Source organism: Anser anser (genome assembly GCF_964211835.1).
Source record: "Anser anser genome assembly, chromosome: 6".
NCBI classification, from domain to species: Eukaryota; Metazoa; Chordata; class Aves; order Anseriformes; family Anatidae; genus Anser; species Anser anser.
In genome coordinates, this window is record NC_139726.1 from 7266427 (window position 1) to 7288945 (window position 22519).

A 22519-nucleotide genomic window follows, 5' to 3' on the forward strand; every position below is an offset into this window, starting at 1 on the left:
ATGGCTGGTATGGAGTCCGGGTAGTTACTGTTGATTTTTCGCCATCCTCATCCTCATCTTCAGTCTCCTGCACCTTTGATGGCCCAGCCTCGTCTTCACTTCGCCCAGACTTAGCAGAAGACTGTCTGCGTTTTAAACGACCTGAGCCTCTATACCATTTTTTCACCTTGTCTACAGGGGCAACTTGCACTGCTACAGCTCGTTTCTCTGACCCAGACACAGGGTCTGCCACAGGGCTTGGAATACCCTCTGCGGGGTCAACTTGCACTGCTACAGCTCGTTTCTCTGACCCAGACACAGGGTCTGCCACAGGGCTTGGAATACACTCTGCGGGGTCAACTTGCACTGCTACAGCTCGTTTCTCTGACCCAGACACAGGGTCTGCCACAGGGGTTGGGATACCCTCTGCGGGGTCAACTTGCACTGCTACAGCTCGTTTCTCTGACCCAGCCACAGGAGTGGGAGCAGCTGCACGAGCTGGGGCAGCTGCAGGAGCTGGGGCAGCTGCAGGAGCTGGAGCGGCTGCAGGGGCTGGAGCCGGAGCGGCTGCAGGAGCTGGAGCTGGAGCGGCTGCAGGAGCCGGAACGGCTGCAGGAGCTGGAGCTGGAGCAGCTGCAGGAGCTGGAGCGGCTGCAGGAGCTGGAGCTGGAGTAGCTGCAGGAGCTGGAGCTGGAGCGGCTGCAGGAGCTGGAGCGGCTGCAGGAGCTGGAGCTGGAGTAGCTGCAGGAGCTGGAGCTGGAGCAGCTGCAGGAGCTGGAGCGGCTGCAGGAGCTGGAGCTGGAGTAGCTGCAGGAGCTGGAGCTGGAGCGGCTGCAGGAGCTGGAGCGGCTGCAGGAGCTGGAACTGGAACGGCTGCAGGAGCTGGAGCTGGAGTAGCTGCAGGAGCTGGAGCTGGAGCGGCTGCAGGAGCTGGAGCTGGAGCTGGAGCGGCTGCAGGAGCTGGAGCTGGAGTAGCTGCAGGAGCTGGAACTGGAGCGGCTGCAGGAGCTGGAGCTGGAGTAGCTGCAGGAGCTGGAGCTGGAGTAGCTGCAGGAGCTGGAACTGGAGCGGCTGCAGGAGCTGCAGCTGGAGTAGCTGCAGGAGCTGGAACTGGAGCGGCTGCAGGAGCTGGAGCTGGAGTAGCTGCAGGAGCTGGAACTGGAGCGGCTGCAGGAGCTGGAGCTAGGTTGCTAATAACATCAATTGCAGCTCGATAGGCACAAGCCAGACCCCAGCACGCTACAGTGATTTGTGTCACTTTGGAACTGCCAGAGTCATGACACCTTTTTTTCAAGCATTCTGCCAGCTTTTTAGGATTTTGCAGTTGTTCAGGGGTGAATGTCCAAAACACTGGAGGTGACCACTGCTCTAGAAACCTGCCCATATCCTCCCACACTCCCTGCCACTCGCAACTATCCCGCCTCAAGACAGATCTCCGGATGAGATTCCTAAGTAGTTGTTTAACCCTCCACAAAATCTGAAGCGCATTCAGGAGACATAACAACAAGAGCAGGCTGGTCTGAGTATCCCAAGGATATTCAACATCTCGGAGAACCACCGTAACTAACTCGGGGGATAAGAGGGTGGTGGTGAAGGAGAAAGGGAGAGTGAACAGGTAGGGAAACATGTCTTCCCCTGTCCCCTTCACAGATTGGCTCCCTAACGAAAACAGGCAATAGGTGTAATTGCTAATAGTTTCCGAGATATGGGTTCCAAAGTATAGAGTCGACGTCAGTGCTGAGTACAAATACCAGGTTAAAGTCGTGACCAGATATTTCATCATTTCATAAGCCATTGTTACACCGCACAGTACCATAACAATCTTAAACCAGGGCCCGGAAAGGATAAACAGTGCAACAGGGAGCACATACAGAAAGTAACGCACCATAAAACTCAATTTGGAATACAGGTACAGCAGACTGGAGATTAAGGCAATCAACATCGTGACTAGCAACTATTAAGCAGGTCCAATACTTATACCAATTTTAGTTTAACACACTCTGGTCAGATTTGTCGATATCTCAACCCTTCGGGCCCCACGTTGGGCGCCAAAAAGACTGTTGTGGTTTAACCCGGCTGGCAGCTAAACACCACACAGCCGTTCGCTCACCCTCCCCCCTCCCTCTCTGGGATGGGGGGAGAGAAACGGGAAAGTGAAGCCTGTGAGTTGAGATAAAGACGGTTTATTAAGACAGGAAAATAATAATAACAATAATAATAATAATAGTGATAATGGTAATAGTATTAACAATAATAATGTGTAAGAAAACAAGTGATGCACAATGCAATTGCTCACCACCCGCTGACCGATGCCCAGCCTATTCCCGAGCAGCCGGCCCCCCCACCCCGGCCAGCCACCCCTATATATTGTTTAGCATGACGTCAGATGGTATGGAATACCCCTTTGGCCAGTTTGGGTCAGCTGTCCTGGGTCTGTCCCCTCCCAGCTCCTGCTGCACCCCCAGCCTGCTCGCTGGCAGGACAGAGCAAGAAGCCGAAAAGTCCTTGGCCTGGTGTAAACACTGCTCTGCAACAATTAAAACATCAGCATGTTATCAGCGCTCTTCTCATCCTAATCCAAAACATAGCACCCTACCAGCTACTATGAGCTACTTAACTCTGTCCTAACTGGAACCAGGACAAGAGGTCAGCCTCTACTCGCAAATAACTACTGGTAGGACTAGAGGGAATGGCCTCAAGTTGCGCCAGGGGAGGTTCAGGTTGGAAATTTGGAGATATTTCTACTCAGAAAGAGCACTCAGGCATTGGGACGGGTTGCCCAGGGAGGTGGTGGTGTCACCGTCCCTAGGGGTGCTCAAGGAGAAGTTGGACGTGGTTCTTAGGGACACGGTTTAGTGGGTGATGTTGGTAGTAGGGTGATGGTTGGACCAGATGATCCTGGAGGCCTTTTCCAACCTTAATGATTCCAGGATTTCTATGAAATAGTACATTAAGAATGCAAGAGCAATCTTCATCTCAAATTTTCCTGTACGTTGTTCTTCTAACTTTTGAGGGCTTCATCTGAGATGACTACATTATTAATATAACATAAAAATCCACAGAGCTCTTCTAGATCTTTACTCCCATCCTCTTCAAATAGACATTAAACCAGATCTTTCGCTAAGCTCAGAAAGGGCTTGGCTGGATCCTCTTAGCCTGCCGAGCAGTACCGCCAGCAGGCACACCGTCCCCGTCCCCCTGCCCCTGGCGCAGCGTTAACATGTTGACAGGGGCAGCAGCGCTCACCAGGAGCCTCTTCCCCCGATGATGGGGCACAGACACCTTCTGGGGCCGCCTAAGTTCAACTAACAACAACAACAAGGCCACGGAGTAGCTGAAAACTTGGAAAAACTGTGCCCGACGCCGCCAGCAAGGCGGCCAGGCAGCGAAGGAGCCGAAGGGCCCCGGCGGCACCTGCCAGCCCTCAGAGCCCCCCCCCGAGCCCCGGCAGGAGCCGCGCAGCCCCCGTGCCCCGGTCCCGGCAGCAGCACGTACCGCTCCCACTCGGAGGCGGTGGTGAAGTCCGTGATCTCGAACACCTCCGACTCGGGCTGCGGGGAGAGAGCGGGCAGGCAGTGAGCGGGGAGGCAGCGGCTGGGCACCGAGAGGAGGGAAGGGAAGGGAACAGGGGGCTAACACTCACCTCGCTGTCCGCCGCCATTTTGCGACGCTGCCCAGCCCCCCGCCCTGCGTGCTGCCGCTGACGGGAAGGCGGCGCCGGGCGGGCCGCCCGCTCCTCGCCTCCCCGGCTCGCTTCGCCCTGCCCCGGGAGGCGGCACCGGCCGCGGGCAGCGGTGCCTCAGGGCTGCTCCTCCCGGGCCTCCCGCGTCAAGGCTGGGCCCGCTCCCCGAGGCTCTCCGGCTCCCTCAGGGCCGGCCTGAGAGGGTAAACAAAATGGCTGCCCGGCCGGCCGGCCGCCTGCTTGGGCGTGACGGGCGTCGCAGCTTGTCCCCATGGGGCCGATTGTACCTGGGGACGAACGAGATGGTCGGCCAGGAGCCGAGGTGCCCCCTAGGCCCGGTGTCGCCGTCCTCAAGAAAACAGAGCGGGCCCCAAGTCCCCGGGTGTCGGGGCACGCAACCTCCGGGCGCCTCTCACAACAGCTCCCCCAAACTCCCCTCACACCATCATCCCCCGATCCCCCTCACGCCAGCTCCCCCCAAACCCCTCTCACACCATTTTCTCCCCAGTCCCCCCTCGGCTCACTCTGAGCCCGCAATCTCCGCAGCCGGCCCTGCCCCAGCCAGCGCCCCCCAGCCCCGCTGCCGCCCGGTTCCCGGCCCGCTGCCGGAGTTCCCCCGGCAACGCCGTGTAAACGCACCCGCCCCGCTCCGCCGGAGCAGCGAACGCCGAAGCGAACGGCCGGGGAGGTTGGGGCTTGGATTTCGTGCCGCCCGGCAAAGGGGCGCAGCTGCCAGCTGGGGATGCCCTGTGGCTTCTGGGCGTGTTGCTGCGCCTCTGTCACCCTTCAACACCCGGTAAGGTAGGGGTTGTGGCTGCTTTGTAGGACCTTGTCAGCTAGTGCTTTGAAGGGGGTCTCGTATATCCAAAAAAAGTCGAAGTTTGGAGAAGTTCACGGTCTGATGTAACTCTTAACAGACTAATACAACGAAATATGCATTTTAATGGATTATCTTGTGTTTAGCTTAAGAATGATAGATCAAGAGTGCTTACTCAAGCTACTTTTGCACAACTCGTTGGGTGACCTTGGTCATACTATTCAACTTTTCTCTGTTTCCTCCTCTGTAAACTAAGATGAGGAACTCATTTCCACTGACCTGTGCAGTGACGTTGAAATGGAATGGTTCCGTGAGGACAGACTGCTACGTGGCTTGCTACCTTCCATCTGTTGCATACATCTCGCCATTAATAAATAGTACCTTGATGTTAGGCAGTTTTCCCGTGTGCGTTAGTAGCTCTACTGAGACCCCTGAGCTCAGGTGCAAAGAAAAAAAAAAAGTCATTATGAATAAATTGACAAGTATTTATGAGGAAACTTAAAACAAGAAAAACCCACACAAACCCACAAACAAAACAAAACAAAACAAAAAGCATTGCTGGGGTAGTACCTGAGATTGTTGTTAGGAATAATTTGTAATAAAACTTGTAAAGAAAGTTCAAAGTGTTATTTACTACTAAGTGTGAAAAATTTATGAAGTTGAGCATTTTATGCATTTGAGTCATGTAAGGACAAGGAATGAAGTAAAAACCAGCATGTGAGAAAAATATCAGAGAGAAAATTTTGTAAAGAAATTAACGTAAGAGCCACTAGGTGTCCTATTTTTCACAGTCCATCTATTGATAGATTTTATAGCCATAAACAATTTTCTAAAAATCATACCTTTCTTTTAGCCTGCCATACAAATTAAGTTCTAAAACTAGTTACTTTGGTAGCATGTGTATGGTGGTTAAGTAATGTTTTTGTTTGAGGGGGGAATATATTGCAATAAATTAAATTGAAGATGCAAATGCAAAAAAAAAAAGGTTTAATGATAGATCACTGTTTTAAATGGATATAGCATGTATTTCTTACACAGTTAAAATGGAGAGTTCACTGCCAGACTATATCGATTATGTCAATATAATAAAGCATGCCACGTAATCTAGAAAGGAGAATATATTTATGCTGCAGGAAAAGTTAGACCTCATTCAATAATATTAGCAAGAATATGAATGTGTAAAATACATAAATCGTGATATTATATATCTATTGATTAGATAGTAGGAAAAAAAAAACATTTATTTTTACATTATTACATAATTTTCCAGTATGGACCTTACAATCTTCCACTCAGAGCAATGTTGCCCAGAGTTGCCCTGTAGGAATTTGAGACTTTTATTCATATATCTTTAAATGTATATTCATATTCATTCACATATTTTTATACACATAAGGTATCTAACAATATCTTCTGTATTTTTTAAAACTATAAATTGTTTGCTAAATAATAAAGATGGGAAATGGGAAATATTGTAATATAGATGGTAGGCAATATTAATTATTATTATTATCACATGAATTGGAAATCAATTGATGAAACATTTTTTTCAGGTTTCAGGACTGTAATACAACTCAGGACAGTATGTTTGAAAACTAACAAAATAAGAGGAGAAGAAAAGGAGGTAGTTTAACCAATGTTTATGAAATGCTATATATGGGATCTGGAGAAAAAAAAGGACAACGTTAACTTGAAATCTTGTCACTTGTTAAAACCAAGCAACTACAAGATAATTTGAAATCAACTTCAGAGTTATTTTCCACCTTTGAAAAGCTCTGAAATTTGTTTGAACTTTAACACGTTTCCTATTTTAAATGCCATGCTTTTGTAGAGTTTGTCAATATTTTTCTTATGTTTCTATTCTGCTGAAACAGGAGGTGTAATTGGATTTTTTAAAGATGTTCTTTGCTTTTATTTTACATTGAAGTAGTATACTTACCAAAATAACTAAAATTGCTTTTGATTTATATTCAAATGTCTAAAAGTTATAACAGTATGTATATGTATCTAAGTCAAATGAAACGTGCTCATTTTTTTTCCTGTTTCATATTTTAATGGCCAAAAATATGTACATTTTCTTTGTATTATTGGTCAATGAATTATATTGCTTTTATGCAATATACTAATATTTTATGCAATATACTAATATAATACTAATATACTAATGTACTGTTGCAGGTTGTGGAATTGTTGTTGCTCTTCAAAATGCAGGTAAAATGATGGAGGAAACGCATCAGTCATACAAAGCTCTAGGAAAAAATAGGTAAGCAGAATTAATAGTTAATTTGCAGTTGGGTATTCAAAAATGAAGACAAAGCAAGTATCAGTCTGTGAGTATGAAAAAATGTACTTAGTGCCAGATGCTAGATGCAACTCTGTGAGTTGTACAGTGTTTCTATCTTCCCAAAGTCAATTACTGGTCATTGCCGGAGGCAGGATATTGCTGTAGATGAACTAATTATTTGGTACCGTATGAGGAAAAAATGTATATGGTTTTACATCAGCATTTGATTCAATTAAAAACAAACAATTATCTCACATACAGCTTTAAGATTAACGTAGACTGTATTTTTGACCTCTTTTCAGTTACAGGATTTATTTTTTTCCGTATTTGGATTTTCCATTCTTCAGAAACCAGATGGCTGAAATCTGAGTCTTGTTTATATAGCCTCTATTCTTTCAGGCAGGCCACAGCACATTTTATAAATAACAAAGGTGCACCTGGTCTTTGGAATCCTTCTGACATACTTTCCTGATGGTTCTTAAAAAAATCATGCTGGAAGCAATCAGGTTTTGTCAAGAAGGGGAAGGCGGGTAATGCTTTTTCCCATTCATGTGTTGGCTTTGTCTATGTTGTTTGTAATCCATTGTCATTTGTAATCAGTCCCTGGTATTACAGTCAGATGGTGCTGGGGAGAGCCCCAACTTCCTAGATGGATCAAGAAAGAGAAAATACTTTGACATTCTTAGATCTTACAGACTTCTTGTTCACATTATTTCCATGTCACTTGATTATTTGAACTGAGTAGGCTCCTTACACTTATTTTTATACTGTGTTTTGTTTTTTGCTTTTTGCCTTTTAGCCAAATAGCACCAACAACTGGACTGTGGCCAGATAAACAAGTGACGTGTTTTAAAAGTAAAAATCAGTTAGCATTACAGATGGGAGAGCACACTTCTCTACCTTTCTTGCTGAAGAAGGAGAACGTAAGACATGGCTTTGACTTCAGCTTTCTGCTACAGGCCACAGGCACAGAATCTAACATTTCAAAATCATTTATGGATTTGGGTGCCTTTCAGATAATACAAGCACATGCACGGCAAAGTAAGTTCTATTTTAAAAGTCACAACTTTTAAATATAGCTATACATTACTATCAAGTTATGTCCCAAAGTCTCAGAAGTCCTTTTTATTTAAATTTTAAATTGTCTTTATGTTTGCTTGACTTCTTCATATTAAGTAGACTTTCAGCCATGTTGAACATCTTCTTTAATGATGCGTATGTGTATTTGGGAAATGAAGGAGATAAAGAGAAGTGATGACAGAGAATATTATACAGAGAATACTCTGTATAATGAAACTGAGACCACAAAACGTATAGTGGAATTCTCCTTAGCTTCAGTGGGGCCAGGGTAGCATCTCTCTCACTTTTTTCCTTATACTGGAATTAATTAATTCATAATGGAATTAATTAGCTACATGTTGAAGTTAGCAAACATCTGAAATTGAGAAGAGATATTTGCTTAAACTATTAGAATAAAACTGTTTTAAAATTGCTATATTTCACTGAGTTCTATAGAAAGTGCAATTATAAGATTCAGTATCACACTTTAATTTCAACTTTCAACTTTTTTCTTTATAGCAGATTTATAGCATGGATTGCAACTGCATGTTAGACAGATTCCTGGTCCTCAGAGCCCTACAGTTTGAAATTAATTTATGCATGAAAACTGTACTCTGTTTAAGAATGCCAAACTAATATTTCATTTGTTTTGATTTTCAAGGGTTAAATATAACAATAGGAGAAAAGAGGAACAAGAAATCTGAGGTAAGATGGTGTTATGTATAAAGCTGAACACAATTAAAAGTATTATATACTTTCAAAACTTGAAATATAGCAACACAGAAGAAGTGCAGGTAGTTTTGTCTACTTATTCTTCAGCCTTTCAGATGAACATCAAGTATTCGTGTATATATATATATCAGCAAATGTTCAGAACTATATAAAAAATTGTCAGTGAAGTGTTACATCAGGGATTTTGGGGGGTAAGGGACTGGAAGTTCACGAAGATATAGAACCTCTTATAATGGTAATACATAAGTTAATTTCAGGTATGTGTATTCTATATGTTAGACACTGTTGTCTAGTTTTGCTGAATTTAAAAACAAAACAATTTCATGTATTGATGGATAATTTAAAATTGAAGCACAATTGAAGAACTGTCTTGATATGAAATGATTGCTGAAATTTAGTGTACTAACATATACAAAATAATGTTTTAGAATTAAACATATTTGACATGAAATTTTGTGATGTGTAAACAGGATTCCTGACAAAACAGTTTTGATAGCTACTTCTGTACACACAACCGAGTTAGTCGTTTAACATAAATCAGTGCTTCACACCAGGTGAGCCTGAAATGTTGCAAAAGATCAAATATACTATATTTGGAAAAAGGATAATTTGGTCTTTATAGTTATTAATTAATAGCCCTTTGTACAGAAGAATTAATGAATCAGCTATGTACTTTAGTGTGCCTACTGTAGAATATGAAAGTATTCACAGGAAAAAAGTCACAGAAAAGTCTAGAAGTTCTGACAGAAGATCATAAAAAGGGCTATGGAAAAAAAAACACAACAAACATTCCCAGTTGAGGGAAATGTTTAAGAAAAACAATTCAGTTGACCTCAATGTGATTTAATACAGCTTTATTTCACATCTTAGGCTCTGGTGATTTCTAGAGAACATTATTTGGAATAAACTGAGCATTCAGACTAAAACCACGCAGACTAGACAAAGCCTTCTGAACTGTAAATTTCAAAACAGCACTCATTGCTTTTTCTGGCACATTCGAACCTCAGTTTGCCCTTGGAATGCAAACAAAAATTTCCTGCAGATTGCAAACTGATGTTGAATATAGACATGCGAATGTGCAGTCAGAGCATGTGACTATGTAATTATTTCTATCGCATTCATTTGCATAAAAGTATACAGTATATTTGAGTTTATTTTTTCTCCCTTTCCTATAAAAATAAAGAATAGAAATAATATTTTCAGAAAATTATTCTCACATTTCATCTGAATAATCACAACAATGCACTCAAATTCTTAAATCTGTTCTCTTTCAAAGATATACAGTACCTTTTGATTAAGGGGGTGGGGGGGAGAGAGAAGAAAGAAGGGAGGAATAATAAAATACATCCTAAATACAACAGACTACTGCGTTAGCTGCCATACCAAAAAATGGTCTTTTGGTAGCTATCCATTTAACTTCACTGACAAAATGTAGTGCAGACTGTGCTATTTTCCAGCATACTTTAAATTCTGTGAGCTAACACTGTGGCCTGTCTGACGTGGTTTATGAAGATTTTTATAAGACTACACTGAACACATGAAAGAGATACATATTTAGAATTATAGCAACATCTCTTAAAAGCAAGAAAAAATTTGTAAAGATTGTTTTTTGCATTGGTAAAATAGTATTCTGTTATAACACTATAGCTTTTGATTTTTAAAAACTGGTTTCATGAACCTTAGTTCCATTGGGAATATAATTACTGCTGTCAGCACACTTTGGAGGGTTTTAAATATCAGCATAAGAGTGGTGCTTTCGTTCAGTGAGAGTGTGCAGCAAGAAAGAAACTTTGGCACATGAAAATTTTGAATTCCTGTACCAAACACATTATATAGCATAACACATGGTTAATAACTGATGAGATTATTTGTATATGGGCCAAAGTTTATTATTTTTAAATCATGAATAGTGACTTAGGCCGTAAGCAAAGGATCCCACTTTCTGTGCTAAAATACTTAGGAATAAATCTGGATGTGAGAAAAATAATGTGGTTTTGAAATTACACTTCATAGTACGTTAAATATGGGAATATATCAAAGAGTAATCCTTTTCTGATTGTTTTTTCCTTCACCTGCTTGGTTCTTAGTGATTAGCTTTTACCTGTATCTGTTCTGTAGTACATTATTAACGTTTTTTTTGTTTTAATGGAAATTACAGTTTCATTTGCCACCAGTGACATTTCAGCCTGTAAGAACAATTCATCTTGCTCTTCTAGAGGATAATTTCATCAATGAAAGCACCAAGATCAGAAAGATTTTGAATATTATGAACTTTATTCCCCAGCCTATAAAACCAGCTAACAAATTTTATCAGTATCAGGTAGACAATTTATTAAAAAGAGACGCTGAAAAGTCTTCAGGTCTGATCGTGGCTACTATTTCTGATAAGTTCACTCCAACACAAGACCTGTGCTGCTTCAGCAAGGATAAATATTATAAGTACTCTAGCGACAGGAAAGAAGAAATTGAAAACAATTTGAAATGGAGGGAAGCTGATGTAGCTACCAATATTGAAAAGAATGACCAGATGAAGTATCAGTTGTCAGTGGCTTGTAAGGATATAGATATCATGACCCAAGTCAGTTACTGGGATGCTAGTTCTTCCTACTTCAGCACAAGTAACGCTGTGATAAACTGTGAAATATTTACAGCTTTATGTCCTGTGTCAAACAACACAGACACTTTAAGAGCTGGCGAGAAGGAAAAAAGAGTGGAGAATTCCTGTACAACTGGTATAGAAGGAGGAGATATTCCAGAAATGACAGTGGGTTATATACCGTGTGAAGATGAGGAGAGCATGAACTTCATGCTTGGCAATCATGATTTAGATTCTTCCTGTACAAATGAAGTGATAGAGGCCTACCGTGCCTTAGAAGGTAACTCTGTAGCTGCACTCATTCCCAGAGTGCAAGATTGTTCTGGAAAACAAACAGAAAATAATGTTTGTCTTCTTGAATTTGAAAAGAAAAAAGAAGCAACGCAAGAAGCGACTGCAGAAGATCAAAGTGAGCTTGTACCTGTTGCCCACGTTATGTTCTCTGAACAAGAACCAGCTAAGGAACCCATTGCTAAATGTCCTGCCGGGAGAAGGAGTGTCATTCGTAGCCTCCCTCCTCGTGTTAGTCAGAGCTGCAACGTTCCTGCTCGCAAAGAAAATGACAAAGGTGAGATAAAGATGAATAGAAACAAACATTCATCAAAATCTAAAATAAGTAACAAGATAAAGATAGCTGAAGGCGTAATTGTTTCTGATGAGATTTCCACAAAATATAATACACAAGAGATCAATGCCAAGAATCGGATTTTTCCATCTTTGCAACTGCCATGCATGGAATCTGAGACTTCCCTGAAATGTCAAAAAAAAATACCTCAAGCAAACAAATACCATTTTCCTCAGAGTGCTCAAAAACTTAAAAAGCAAAGTTTCTCCTGCAGCTGCAAAAATCCAGTTATTTTAAAGAAACCTGTTACTCCTCTTTCTCTACCGTGTGCACAGTCTGCTTCAGATTTTGTACATCTGAAATACAGTGACATGTTCAAGAAAATAAATTCAAATGACAATGGTCCGGGTATTTATGAAATGTTTGCAACTCCAGTCTATTCCCACATGCGTGAGCTTGATCAACATGAGAACAGTTTTTACAGAGATGTTTGTTCTGCTCCACTTGGGAGATGCACTGCTAGCACCTGCAGATCTACCTGCAATAAAAGGAGAGAGAGCAGCCAAGTAAGAAACACTCAAAAGAGAACGTATTCTAAGCCAAAGAAGACCGTATCTGGTACCAAACAAAAGCAGAAAGGCTTAATTCCAAAGGACAAAAGTATCAAATTCAGTGATAGCAACACAGAGCAAGATAATGTAATAAGTTCTGGTCCAGATTGTCAAATACAAACTTCAAGGAGCATGTCACTGGTTTGCGGAGACTTAGATGATCAGCTTATATTTTTAGAAGAGCTTTCACAGTCAACCAAACAAAATAAAAAAAATTCAAATTCGAAGTTATCTCCTATTACAGAAGTCTCTTTGGAGAAGTCTTTAGACAGTCGGGGTCTATCCAACCATCAGATAGCTTCTACCTGTAGCCAGAATCTTCTTCAGTTAAGTGATAAAGACTACACAGAATGTGCTGCTGTACGCAGCAGTTCATTAACAACAGACCAGAACATTTGCGTACCCCGGTACAGGGTGGATGAGGACGGCTGCACAGGCCTGGAATCACACCAGACCTCCTTCAGGACTATAAATCAACACGAATCATTGCACTTTTCAGACAGACTGCAGCGTCAATCCCTTGCAAAAAAATCAAGTCAGAGTTGGGCATACACACCTCAGGGCAGTAGTTTGGCAAATGAATTTACTCAGCCTTCAGTGATTCAGACAACAAATGTTACAAGTCCCAGTTTCCAGACAAGTCAAAACATTTTGTCCTGGGCAGGTAAAAAGGACGTGACTGACGAGTTGCTTTGTTGTCTGGCTGCAGAATTGCTAGTGCTTGAAGAAAAAGACATCAACTCTTCAAGAACAAAAATTGCAGATTCTAAAATGCAGAATGCCTATGCGAAAGAAGGAAATACGATGAACGGAGATGGAGAAATACTAAATAGTGCTCTAGTGAAGGTAAAAGTAACTTCTTGTAACTTGCTAGATCCTTTGGGTGATGCTCCAACACAACTGTGGGTGAACGATGAGTCATGATGTTGACAAAGAAAACAGTGTTTAACTAAAGTACAGGTAACGTGCTCATTAATGATCGGGTCTCTTCCCCTTGGGCCAGCTGTCCACTGAGCCTTCTGGTGCCCAGCCGAGGACACCCATGTTAGATGCTGCCTCTCTGACACAAGGCAGATGGTATTCAGGCATGACAGACATAGATACCTATGAAGACTTATTTTTTTGGGTCAAGATAAATTAAGAAATTGTAGTGAAAAAAAGGGAGAGGCTATTTTAACTGAAGAGCATGTATGAAAGGCTGGGGGCCAAGGCAAAAGCACTTGAGATCTAGACTTGTAAAGGATATGAAAAGACATTACAAATGGTCCTTGTATATCCAAAAGGACAATTTCCTTGAACCCCTGAGGGCAACCAGATACTTTTGTAGATATGGATGACAAGTATCGGCTTATCAGATAGAGTTAAGGCTGTTTAAGTAACGTTTAATCAAAACTTCAAGTTCAGAAGGCTTTGATTCTGGCCCCCTGCTCAGTTAAGAACCTTCACCCACTAAGGTGCTTATCTACCAGTATCACTTCTCCTTGACCCTCTTAGCTTTTTCTCTATTTTAATTAAAATTTCATAAGGAAGTTTTCTTTCACTGTATTTTGATACACTTCCTTATGCTTCTGCAAACACAGATGCCAATTTTACCTCCATTTATTACTTCTCCTGGAGATCCCTGGCTAGATGGAGTAATTATTACCATCCTTTCTGAAGCAGTCTCTTCTTCCTGTGAAGTCATCTCCAAATTGTTTTCATCAGGCTTGGATTACACATGTTACCTAGGGCAAGTCAGTGGTCACATTCACCCTTCAGCTTAGCAAACTGTAGCTACGTGACAAAAAAAAAAAAAAAGAAAAAAAAAATAACAAGCAGACATATAACCTGATCTTCTAAGTGTTCCTTCTGCCTGGCTTGCTTTTAATGGCAAAAAGATGGCATGCTACAATCTTCAGGTTATGCACTATTACGATACATCCTTGAATATATCAAGGAGGAGGCAAGTTTCTATTTCAGGAGCTGTTGTATCGATATGCCAGGCAAGGTGTGTTTGGGGGAGGAGGAGGAAGAGAAAGAGAGAGAGAGAGAATCATGCCAGGTGAAAGTTACTCCTTATAAAAAATGTAATGATAATACGAAGCTTTTCTTTCCCCCCTTGCTTTCTCCTCATGCTGACCGTCGTCTTTCAAGCAGAGTTACAGTAGAGCCTTTTTGGGATCAAATGAAGAAAGAAGCCTGCTAAACTTCGAGGAATCTACTGAAGTGCCCGGAAGCATTTTAAATAACAAGGATACTATCATGTGGACGAGAGGTGAAGTTCTTGGAAAGGGAGCCTATGGCACAGTAAGTTAAAGTCTCAGTATGTTAAGAGATGCACTGGTCATCTCTGAGCTACATCTCACCTTATAACTGACTGTTGTCCAGTGCAACAAATAAATATTTTGGATTATGCAATGAAACGTGACAAAGATACCCTGTAAAATAAGTGAACATACACTTTTATTCATGTTTCATTTTAATAAATGCTATTTTCTTTGTAGGTATACTGCGGTCTGACAAGCCAGGGACAATTAATAGCAGTAAAACAGGTTGTTTTGGATATGTCAGATCAACTCACTACAGAAAAGGAGTATCAGAAGTTGCACGAGGAAGTTGATCTTTTGAAGACACTGAAACATGTCAATATTGTAACTTATTTAGGAACTTGTCTGGAAGACAACATTTTAAGCATTTTCATGGAGTTCGTTCCCGGTGGCTCAATTTCTAGTATTATTCATCGGTTTGGTCCGTTGCCAGAAACTGTCCTTTGCAAATACACAAAACAAATTCTAGAGGGGGTTGCATACTTACACGACAATGGTGTGGTGCATAGAGATATCAAGGGCAATAACGTTATGCTCATGCCAAGTGGTATAGTAAAGCTAATCGACTTTGGCTGTGCCCGGCGCTTAGCCTGGGCAAGCCTCAGCGGCACACACAGCGAGATGCTCAAGTCCGTGCATGGGACTCCATACTGGATGGCACCAGAAGTTATAAATGAATCTGGATACGGGAGGAAATCGGACATCTGGAGCGTTGGCTGCACCGTGTTTGAGATGGCAACGGGAAAACCACCGCTGGCTTCCATGGGCAGGATAGCAGCCATGTTCTATATTGGGGCCCACAGAGGGCTGATGCCTTCCCTGCCTGACCAGTTCTCGGGAACTGCAGCGGATTTTGTGCATGCGTGCTTAACCAGGTATGTGGAGTTTTAACTGAAAAAGAAAAGGAAAAATGCAGATAGTGTGTATGGAAGCTTAGGCTATCTTAAATGGCACATATGGCTGCGTAGAAGAACTGTACTGTAAATCCTTAGGTTTTACAACATTTCAGGAAAGCCATTGAATAACAGTATACATAAAAGAGATTTACTCTCCATAATGGTGTTAAAAATAGTCACAAGTTCTTTTTTAGGGGGCCTTGTGTTCAGCATTTACTTTTCCTGTAATTTTCATGCAGAAACGTGTTACCATTGAGTTTTAGACAAATGTTGGCTAATTTTCTTTGAAGTGCTTTGCTGTTCAAATAACCCATTGGCTGAGTCTGGCCTGTGTCTAGGAAGTTGTTTTGAGGACAACATTCTAAATGGAAAAGGTTGCACATAGTTCTTATCTTCTGCAGCAGAAAAATATGTTATCACTGCCAGCCCAGGAAATAAATACCTACTGGAAACATAAAGTTCTCTGTATTTAAGACAAACTAGCATTCACTCATTATAAGAATTATTCCTGTGGAGTTTATTCTATTTTAAATACCAGCTTTGTCCCAGACTTTTAAATGGACTGTCATTTCAAGAGAGAAGTTTCTGGCCTCCACGGGTGGTCCTTATGAAATTGATAGCTTTATGAAATTGATATCCACCTTTTATGTATCTCTAAAGACCAGATTTGGGCACTAGAGAGAAGTACATAATTTAGTGGGTATGACAGTGCCCTGAATTTTAGTCCTTGGATTAGAGTTGTTATGGTCCACATGGACCATATAGCAGTAAACAGAATAACTGTTGTCAATAAATAGCAACATCATAGATACTTTGATTCAGAGATAGTAGTATTTAAAAGATATCAGGAGTCATTGTTAGGTAGAAGGAAATACACAAATAGAAAGATTTTTAATACAGTATTTACTTTTTTTTTTTAATGATGCATTTGTATTGGCAAAGTTTTAATATATGGTCTCACCGTGTCCTAAATATAAATGCCTCCCTCTTCCTGTTTTTCCTATTAATTTATTACTTAAGAAATCAGTGCCCTTTATTGTTTCCCTTGTTTCACTTTTCTCCACGTTGAGGGTTGAAAAAAAACAAACTCCTTGATTCTTGCAATGCTATAAGTCCAAATGGCCTCCTTAACATGAATCATGTTGATTGGAGATGGCAAAACAGACTGACTGACATAAGGCCAAACAAATAATTAACATGTTTCTTAAATACACTTTTGTTGCACCTGAAACAGCTGAATAAGAAGAATTATTCAAAGTTTTGGTAGGAATTTAGAGGAACAAAAAAAGATTTTTGTAATAAGTTATTTCATTTTTATAAGTCATACATGCTAACAATCTCTTCCAATAAATTCTGCCCTCTTTTCTACCAGCTTTATAAAATATAAAAAAAAAAAACTGAAAAGGAGTAATGACTGGAGAGTTAAGAAAAAAAAAAAGCCTAAGTTTGTATTTAGATTTTACAAATAATTACATTACAGGAATGCATATTAATTTTATGTACTGATTTTTGAAACCCTCAATGCAGAGATCAACATGAACGCCCTTCTGCTCTGCAGTTGCTGGACCATCCCTTTGTGAAAGGAAGACAGTGAATTTTTCAAAACTCCTGCCAAATGAGTTTACCTTTCACATAAAAGAAGATTTCCACTGGTGGAAAAGATCAGAAGGAGCTGGACTTAAAAGTGACAGCAGAACTTACTAGAGGTAACTTTGTAGACAAGAAGGCTATTTTTAGGTGGTGATTAACATTTTTTTGCGATGTCTGTGCTCATTGGAATGGGCATTCCCTCACTGTGAACACAGGGCCGTACAATTTGTTGCATTCGAAGAGACTTAAAAAAACACCCCACAACACTACCCCCAGTCCATGACAAGCAAGGTACGTTGGCAGTGCCAATTTGTCTGTAAAAACCTTTGGAACGTGTGGTATCAGCAGAAAGCATTGCAGATACAGAAAGCTCTACTCAGACTCATAGATGAGTGTTTAAATGTGCCTGTAATCCCATGAAAATGCCAAACGATGCAGTTACGTTGGCATAGAACATACTGAAGCTTTTGTTTAGTTAGATGTGCCTTTCCATTTTAGCTGGTGGAAAGAACCACAAAACTAGTCTTTGTACACACGTATCAATCCTTTTTATCCTTTGCTGCTGAGGTTTATCAGCTACAAGATACTGGAGTGATAATGACAAGAGATGCGGAGTTGTACCCAGGCGCATCCTTATTGAACTTGCATCAAGGTAATTTCTTAGTCTCTCTAGAATTATGAATCAGAGATTTGAGAGTGTCTTTTCTGGAGATGGCCCCGTCCAACCCCACTGCTCTGAGCTGGGCTGCTCAGGCCCTTGTCCATTTGGCTTTTGCATAATGCCAAGGGTGGAGTTGTTTTTTTGTTTTTTTTTTTACAGGTTGTTAGTGTAACTAGCTACTACCTACTACTAACTGCATGTAATGAAATAACATTTGAAGAACATTATGATGTATTAATTAAAAAAAAAAAAAAGATTCAGGAATTAGTATTTAGACTGTCCTCTTCCCGATGGGGCTTCTTTCACAGTATATTTAAGATTTCAGGGGAATAAAACATTGCAGAAGCCATTAAAATGGGGTGAACTTTATGTTCTTGTGAGCACCTAGTTTCTAGGAAGACGTAGTAAAACTCAGCCCTAGAACTTTCAAGGGCTGAGACCTCAAGAGTTCAAGACCCTGACTCTTGAAGCAGCAGTGAATTCAAAAATGGGTGTTTTACAAAACAAAGAAGGAAAGCAACAAAAAGTTGTGGTTTATATAAGATCAACTTCCCCCAGAGCATTTAGCATTTTAGTTACTTAAATAGTTTTCAAATTTTATTTTATTCCAGTAGCCTGACTTCAGAGAGCTGTTTGGTCTAAACTTTATAAAAATGAAGAGAAATCAGTAAGTACTTTTAGCAAAATTCTTTATTTGTGTAGTTTCTGTAGGTATGATGTCACATAACAGACAGAGCATTATGCCATTATGAGAGAAATCCTAGCATCACAGTAATCTTCCAAGTTTAAACAGTTATCAGTCCCATTTTGAGGAATAATGGTCGGTCCTTAGGCCAAAATCCATGGCAACTTGAGTATCTTCACGTTAAAGTACCTTGCAGAAAAAAGGTAGGAGCCCTGGCACGTTAACTCAAGTGGGATGTACGTAACTCCAAGGTGTGTATTAATTCTTCTTAGATTAAGGGAGTGTTTCCAAAAAAAGCTGAAAAGTAAATATGAGTTTTTATTTAGCATGAAATGATACTGAGATGACAGTCCTAAGCAGAGAAAGAATGGGAATGCTTTAGGATATGCAGTTAATTCATATTTTCAGAGCTATGAATCCCCCTTCTGATGCACATCTTATAACCGAAACTAAGATCTGTTAACATCTGAGTTCTCTAATGTTAGGGTTAGTAGTTATTTGGAATTTAAATGTAATGTTTAGTCCAGCTACACTAACATTAGTTTTCATTTTTTTTAAAAAAAAAAGGTTTAAAATTTGTAAAACCTGAACCTGAGCTTTTTTTGCTTGTTTAACCAGATTTAAAGAATGAGGGTATAGCTTAATGCCAGCACTTGCAACAAGTGTTTTTTTCTTTTCAGCTTAAGTGTGCTTGAGAACAGGGGATATGTGCTAACATACCAGCCCTCTTCTTAGCACAGCTTAACCAAGAAATATGTTGATTTAGGGAATCTCGGGCCTTATGTAGACAAGTCTAACTTTGCATATTTCTTACTTAAGGAGATATAGATGTTTCACATCAAAATCCAGACAATTCAGATATCTGTAGTGAGGTATCTAAGTTAATAAGGAGAAAAGTTTTAAAATCATCTTAAATCCTTATTTTTTGATGAAAAGTGACTCACTGAAAAAAGACACACTTTACTATTTACAGTATTTGAGCAGGGCAAGCCTTATTTATTTTTATTTTTTAAACTTGCTGCCTTCATTTCTAAAAAACATAGGCCAGAAGCAAAACAGCAGTGAAGACCCCCCATTGTAAAGTGTGCAGGCTACCAAGCAGCAGGTACAGCCATGTTGCTGTAATGCCAAGTTTCCTCTACATTTAGAGTTTAAATTCAGGCATATGAAAGTATGTGTCCCTTTATCACTGTAGGGGATACCTAGGATTTTATTTTATGCAATAATATTTAAAGCTCTGAGCTACTGTTCAGGAAAGTTAGGTTTCATAGGTGTGCCAACCCAACTATCCTGCACTGGTCTTGAAACTATAGCCACCCATGATGTAAAAATTTGCATCTCAAAATACATTTATCGACCTTACTTCTCAAGGAAGCAGACATCGAGCTCAGAAAACCCACAATCTTTTGAGGTTCAGGTTCAAAATTAGCACCAACTTGCACAGCTTTCTCACAACTTTCAGCAGGAACTGCTGCCATTTTCTACAGCCCTATCTGAATGCCAGTTCTTGCACATAATCCAAAAAGGCCAAAAGTTCTCCTCTGAGGAATCGATTCCAGCACTCACAGCAGAGTAAGTTTTCTCCCCTAATTTTCAAAGGGTCCCATACCCCAAGGCAGCTTCAGGAAGTGAAGTTTACAGGTATTGCCAAAGAACACAAAACTTCTGAACTATTACCATGGAAAAAGGGTGCAGTTTTGAGTACAGGAACACACAGGAATCAAAACCAAGTACTTCCAGCTTTTGAGTTTATAGAGTTGATTTGGGTTTGCTATATCCACCTCTGGAGAAGTCAAAGAAACAGTCATTCTCCACAGCAATGTGAGAGAAAACTCCTGGTGTTATTTTTTTTTTTAAATTAAAGGGTAAGGAATTAAGCATTTCAGAGAAAGAATGAATTAATTAGCTCGTTCAGCTTGGCATAATTTTCAAGTCTTTTAAGATTTATTTTTAGAATTCATTTCTGGAACATGTGTTTACATTGCAATTAAAGAAAACAACTTGTTTGCTAAATCCCCTTTACGCAAAACTGACTGGGAACCTTTACCCTGTGGTCTTACAGAGACAAAGCTCTTGTCACCACCCTCTTCCCTCCTTCCCCTCCCAGCCATTAAAAGGAAGCACTATCAAGCATGGCCAGCCACTGTACACTGAAGTTATATGGTACAGGCTCATACACCCAGGTTGGATAAGAAAACACACACGCATCTCTTAAGATGCTGTAAAGTGTCTAGGTTTTGCTTTTCTGGCATGCAAACAGAATTTACAGTGGGTTCCTAAGCCTGAGCACCATAACATGAAGGAAGCAAGGGAAACAAGTTATACAAGGAACTTTAAAGTAATTTACTAGTTGATTGTTCTGATGGAAAACATTGTTTTTGCCAATAATTAAACAGGGATCTACAACTGAAGTTGGAAAATTAAACAGGAAATGGGATAATTTCTGCACAATAGAGGTGAGGTAGGGAATTTTATTGAAAATACTTTTTTTTTTTTTTTTTTTTTTACAATTTCTTAGAAATAAAGTCTTTCTAATCTCACACAAATGGCTGTACCTCAAAAATTCAACTATGCTAATATGAAACATTTATATTTACAATTTGCCAAAAGAATATACAGAACTGCTGTTTTATGCAAATACCGAAGTACCAGATCACAGTGAGATACATTACTTCAGCACTTCCACCATTAGGAACAGAATTAAGGTTCAACGTACAAAAGAATCTCACTATTCTACAAACCGTGTATCTCACAAAAAGGGAATATTTTTAATAGTGTCATAGCAAGGTCTGCACTAAAGCTTAATTTTACAAAATTACATAATGCATGTACTCAGATTTACAACAAAAAACCTGTAATCAGTGATGAACAGAGTAATAGTGTCGTCTGTTAGCCTTTTATTGCATTTATTCAGTCATTCACTTGGGAGGTTGAGGCTGATCAGTGAATGAATTTTCACTCATTTCACACACCTCAGCCAGGTCCCAATTCACACGATTCACTAATTGGCAGTGGGTTTCAGTCAGGGAACATCAGTGGCATCTCACTGCATGTCCTCTCCCTCCCTCTCACCCCCTACTCCCACCACACTGAATTTAGTTCCGCACACAAAGACAAGTACAGTTTCACATATTTACAGTCACATTGAAAACCAAAACCAATGGGTTTTATGGATATTCTTTACAGAGAAACCAAAAATCAGTTTGGATCTCAATGTAGCATAGCAACATTTTGTCCACAAGATTTCACAATTTCCTAGAATCAAAATAGGAAATAGTTATTTTGAAACAGCACCTTAAGATGAAGACCTATACTCTTTTCCAATTTATATTAGACAGGCACTAGTTATCATCCAGACATTTCAACTCCACCTTATGACATTGCTATATTTACAGTACAATATATTGCTTATCCATAGTGGCTGTATAAGATGCATTTCATGGCACAACTATTTAAATAGACTTGAAAAGAAGAGCAGTGTAGTGCTTTAAAACACAAAATTAAGACAACTTACTGCTTTTTCATCCACCTGCCCATGCTATATAGCCTAGGACAGTATCTAATGCAGATTACATTTGCTAAAAGCCAGACCTAAGAGTAGAGCTGAGACAGAAAGGAAACAGACGACATAAGGATAGAAAATACTCAACAATGCAGAAATGTAACAAAGGGTCTAAATACATTCTGAACAGAGAAAAACAACCACGGTACGGATAAGACAGCTTTGCATTTTGTACATGGGCCAAGATTTCAGGTTAGATTTAGCAGAAGATGCCATCAGGTTTCCATTTAAATATTCCTTAGTGTAAAAAAAAAGTATCCATAGTTCAAATAAAACTTATTCAAGTAATTACAAGCGTTTGCATTACTGGAAAGAGAGTATTACATAGTAATTGATATACCTGTAGTTACATCATACAGCAACTACCATCTGGGTAGGTTTTGAGCAGTTTTACCATTTAAAGCACGCTTTAGTAACACAACTGGAAGGGCTAGGCGTCAGGTCTGACATCTGAGATGACAGAATTACACAAGCACTAAGTGAAGGAGGTGGCT

The 22519-nt window shown here is 40.4% G+C and overlaps 2 protein-coding genes across 5 annotated transcripts in view; one reads left to right on the forward strand and one right to left on the reverse strand.

Annotated features, from left to right (window-relative positions):
• Positions 1-4440, reverse strand: part of RAB3GAP1 (RAB3 GTPase activating protein catalytic subunit 1) — a 31484-nt gene extending 27044 nt beyond the window's left edge. For 2 of the 3 annotated variants that reach the window (XR_014585888.1, XM_083841295.1), the window contains exons 1-3: positions 4186-4279; positions 3623-3948; positions 3475-3530 (exon numbers count right to left, since the gene is read on the reverse strand). Coding sequence is in view for 2 of the 3 variants with exons in the window: in XM_083841295.1 (XP_083697421.1) it covers positions 3475-3530; positions 3623-3640 (74 nt within the window). In the remaining variant the exon portion in view is untranslated. Of the gene's footprint in view, positions 1-3474; positions 3531-3622; positions 3949-4185; positions 4280-4300 lie in introns of those variants that run through there. The other variant, XM_083841296.1, reaches the window with a different exon arrangement.
• Positions 4320-22519, forward strand: part of MAP3K19 (mitogen-activated protein kinase kinase kinase 19) — a 19788-nt gene continuing 1588 nt past the window's right edge. The window contains exons 1-9 of one of the 2 annotated variants that reach the window (XM_083841264.1): positions 4320-4457; positions 6032-6102; positions 6657-6741; positions 7562-7803; positions 8483-8526; positions 10712-13171; positions 14459-14611; positions 14809-15506; positions 17055-22519. The exon at positions 17055-22519 is cut by the window's right edge and continues 1588 nt beyond it. In XM_083841264.1, the coding sequence (XP_083697390.1) occupies positions 6695-6741; positions 7562-7803; positions 8483-8526; positions 10712-13171; positions 14459-14611; positions 14809-15506; positions 17055-17121 (3711 nt within the window). In that variant the 5' untranslated portion in view covers positions 4320-4457; positions 6032-6102; positions 6657-6694 and the 3' untranslated portion in view covers positions 17122-22519. The remainder of the gene's footprint in view (positions 4458-6031; positions 6103-6656; positions 6742-7561; positions 7804-8482; positions 8527-10711; positions 13172-14458; positions 14612-14808; positions 15507-17054) is intronic. The other variant, XM_083841265.1, reaches the window with a different exon arrangement.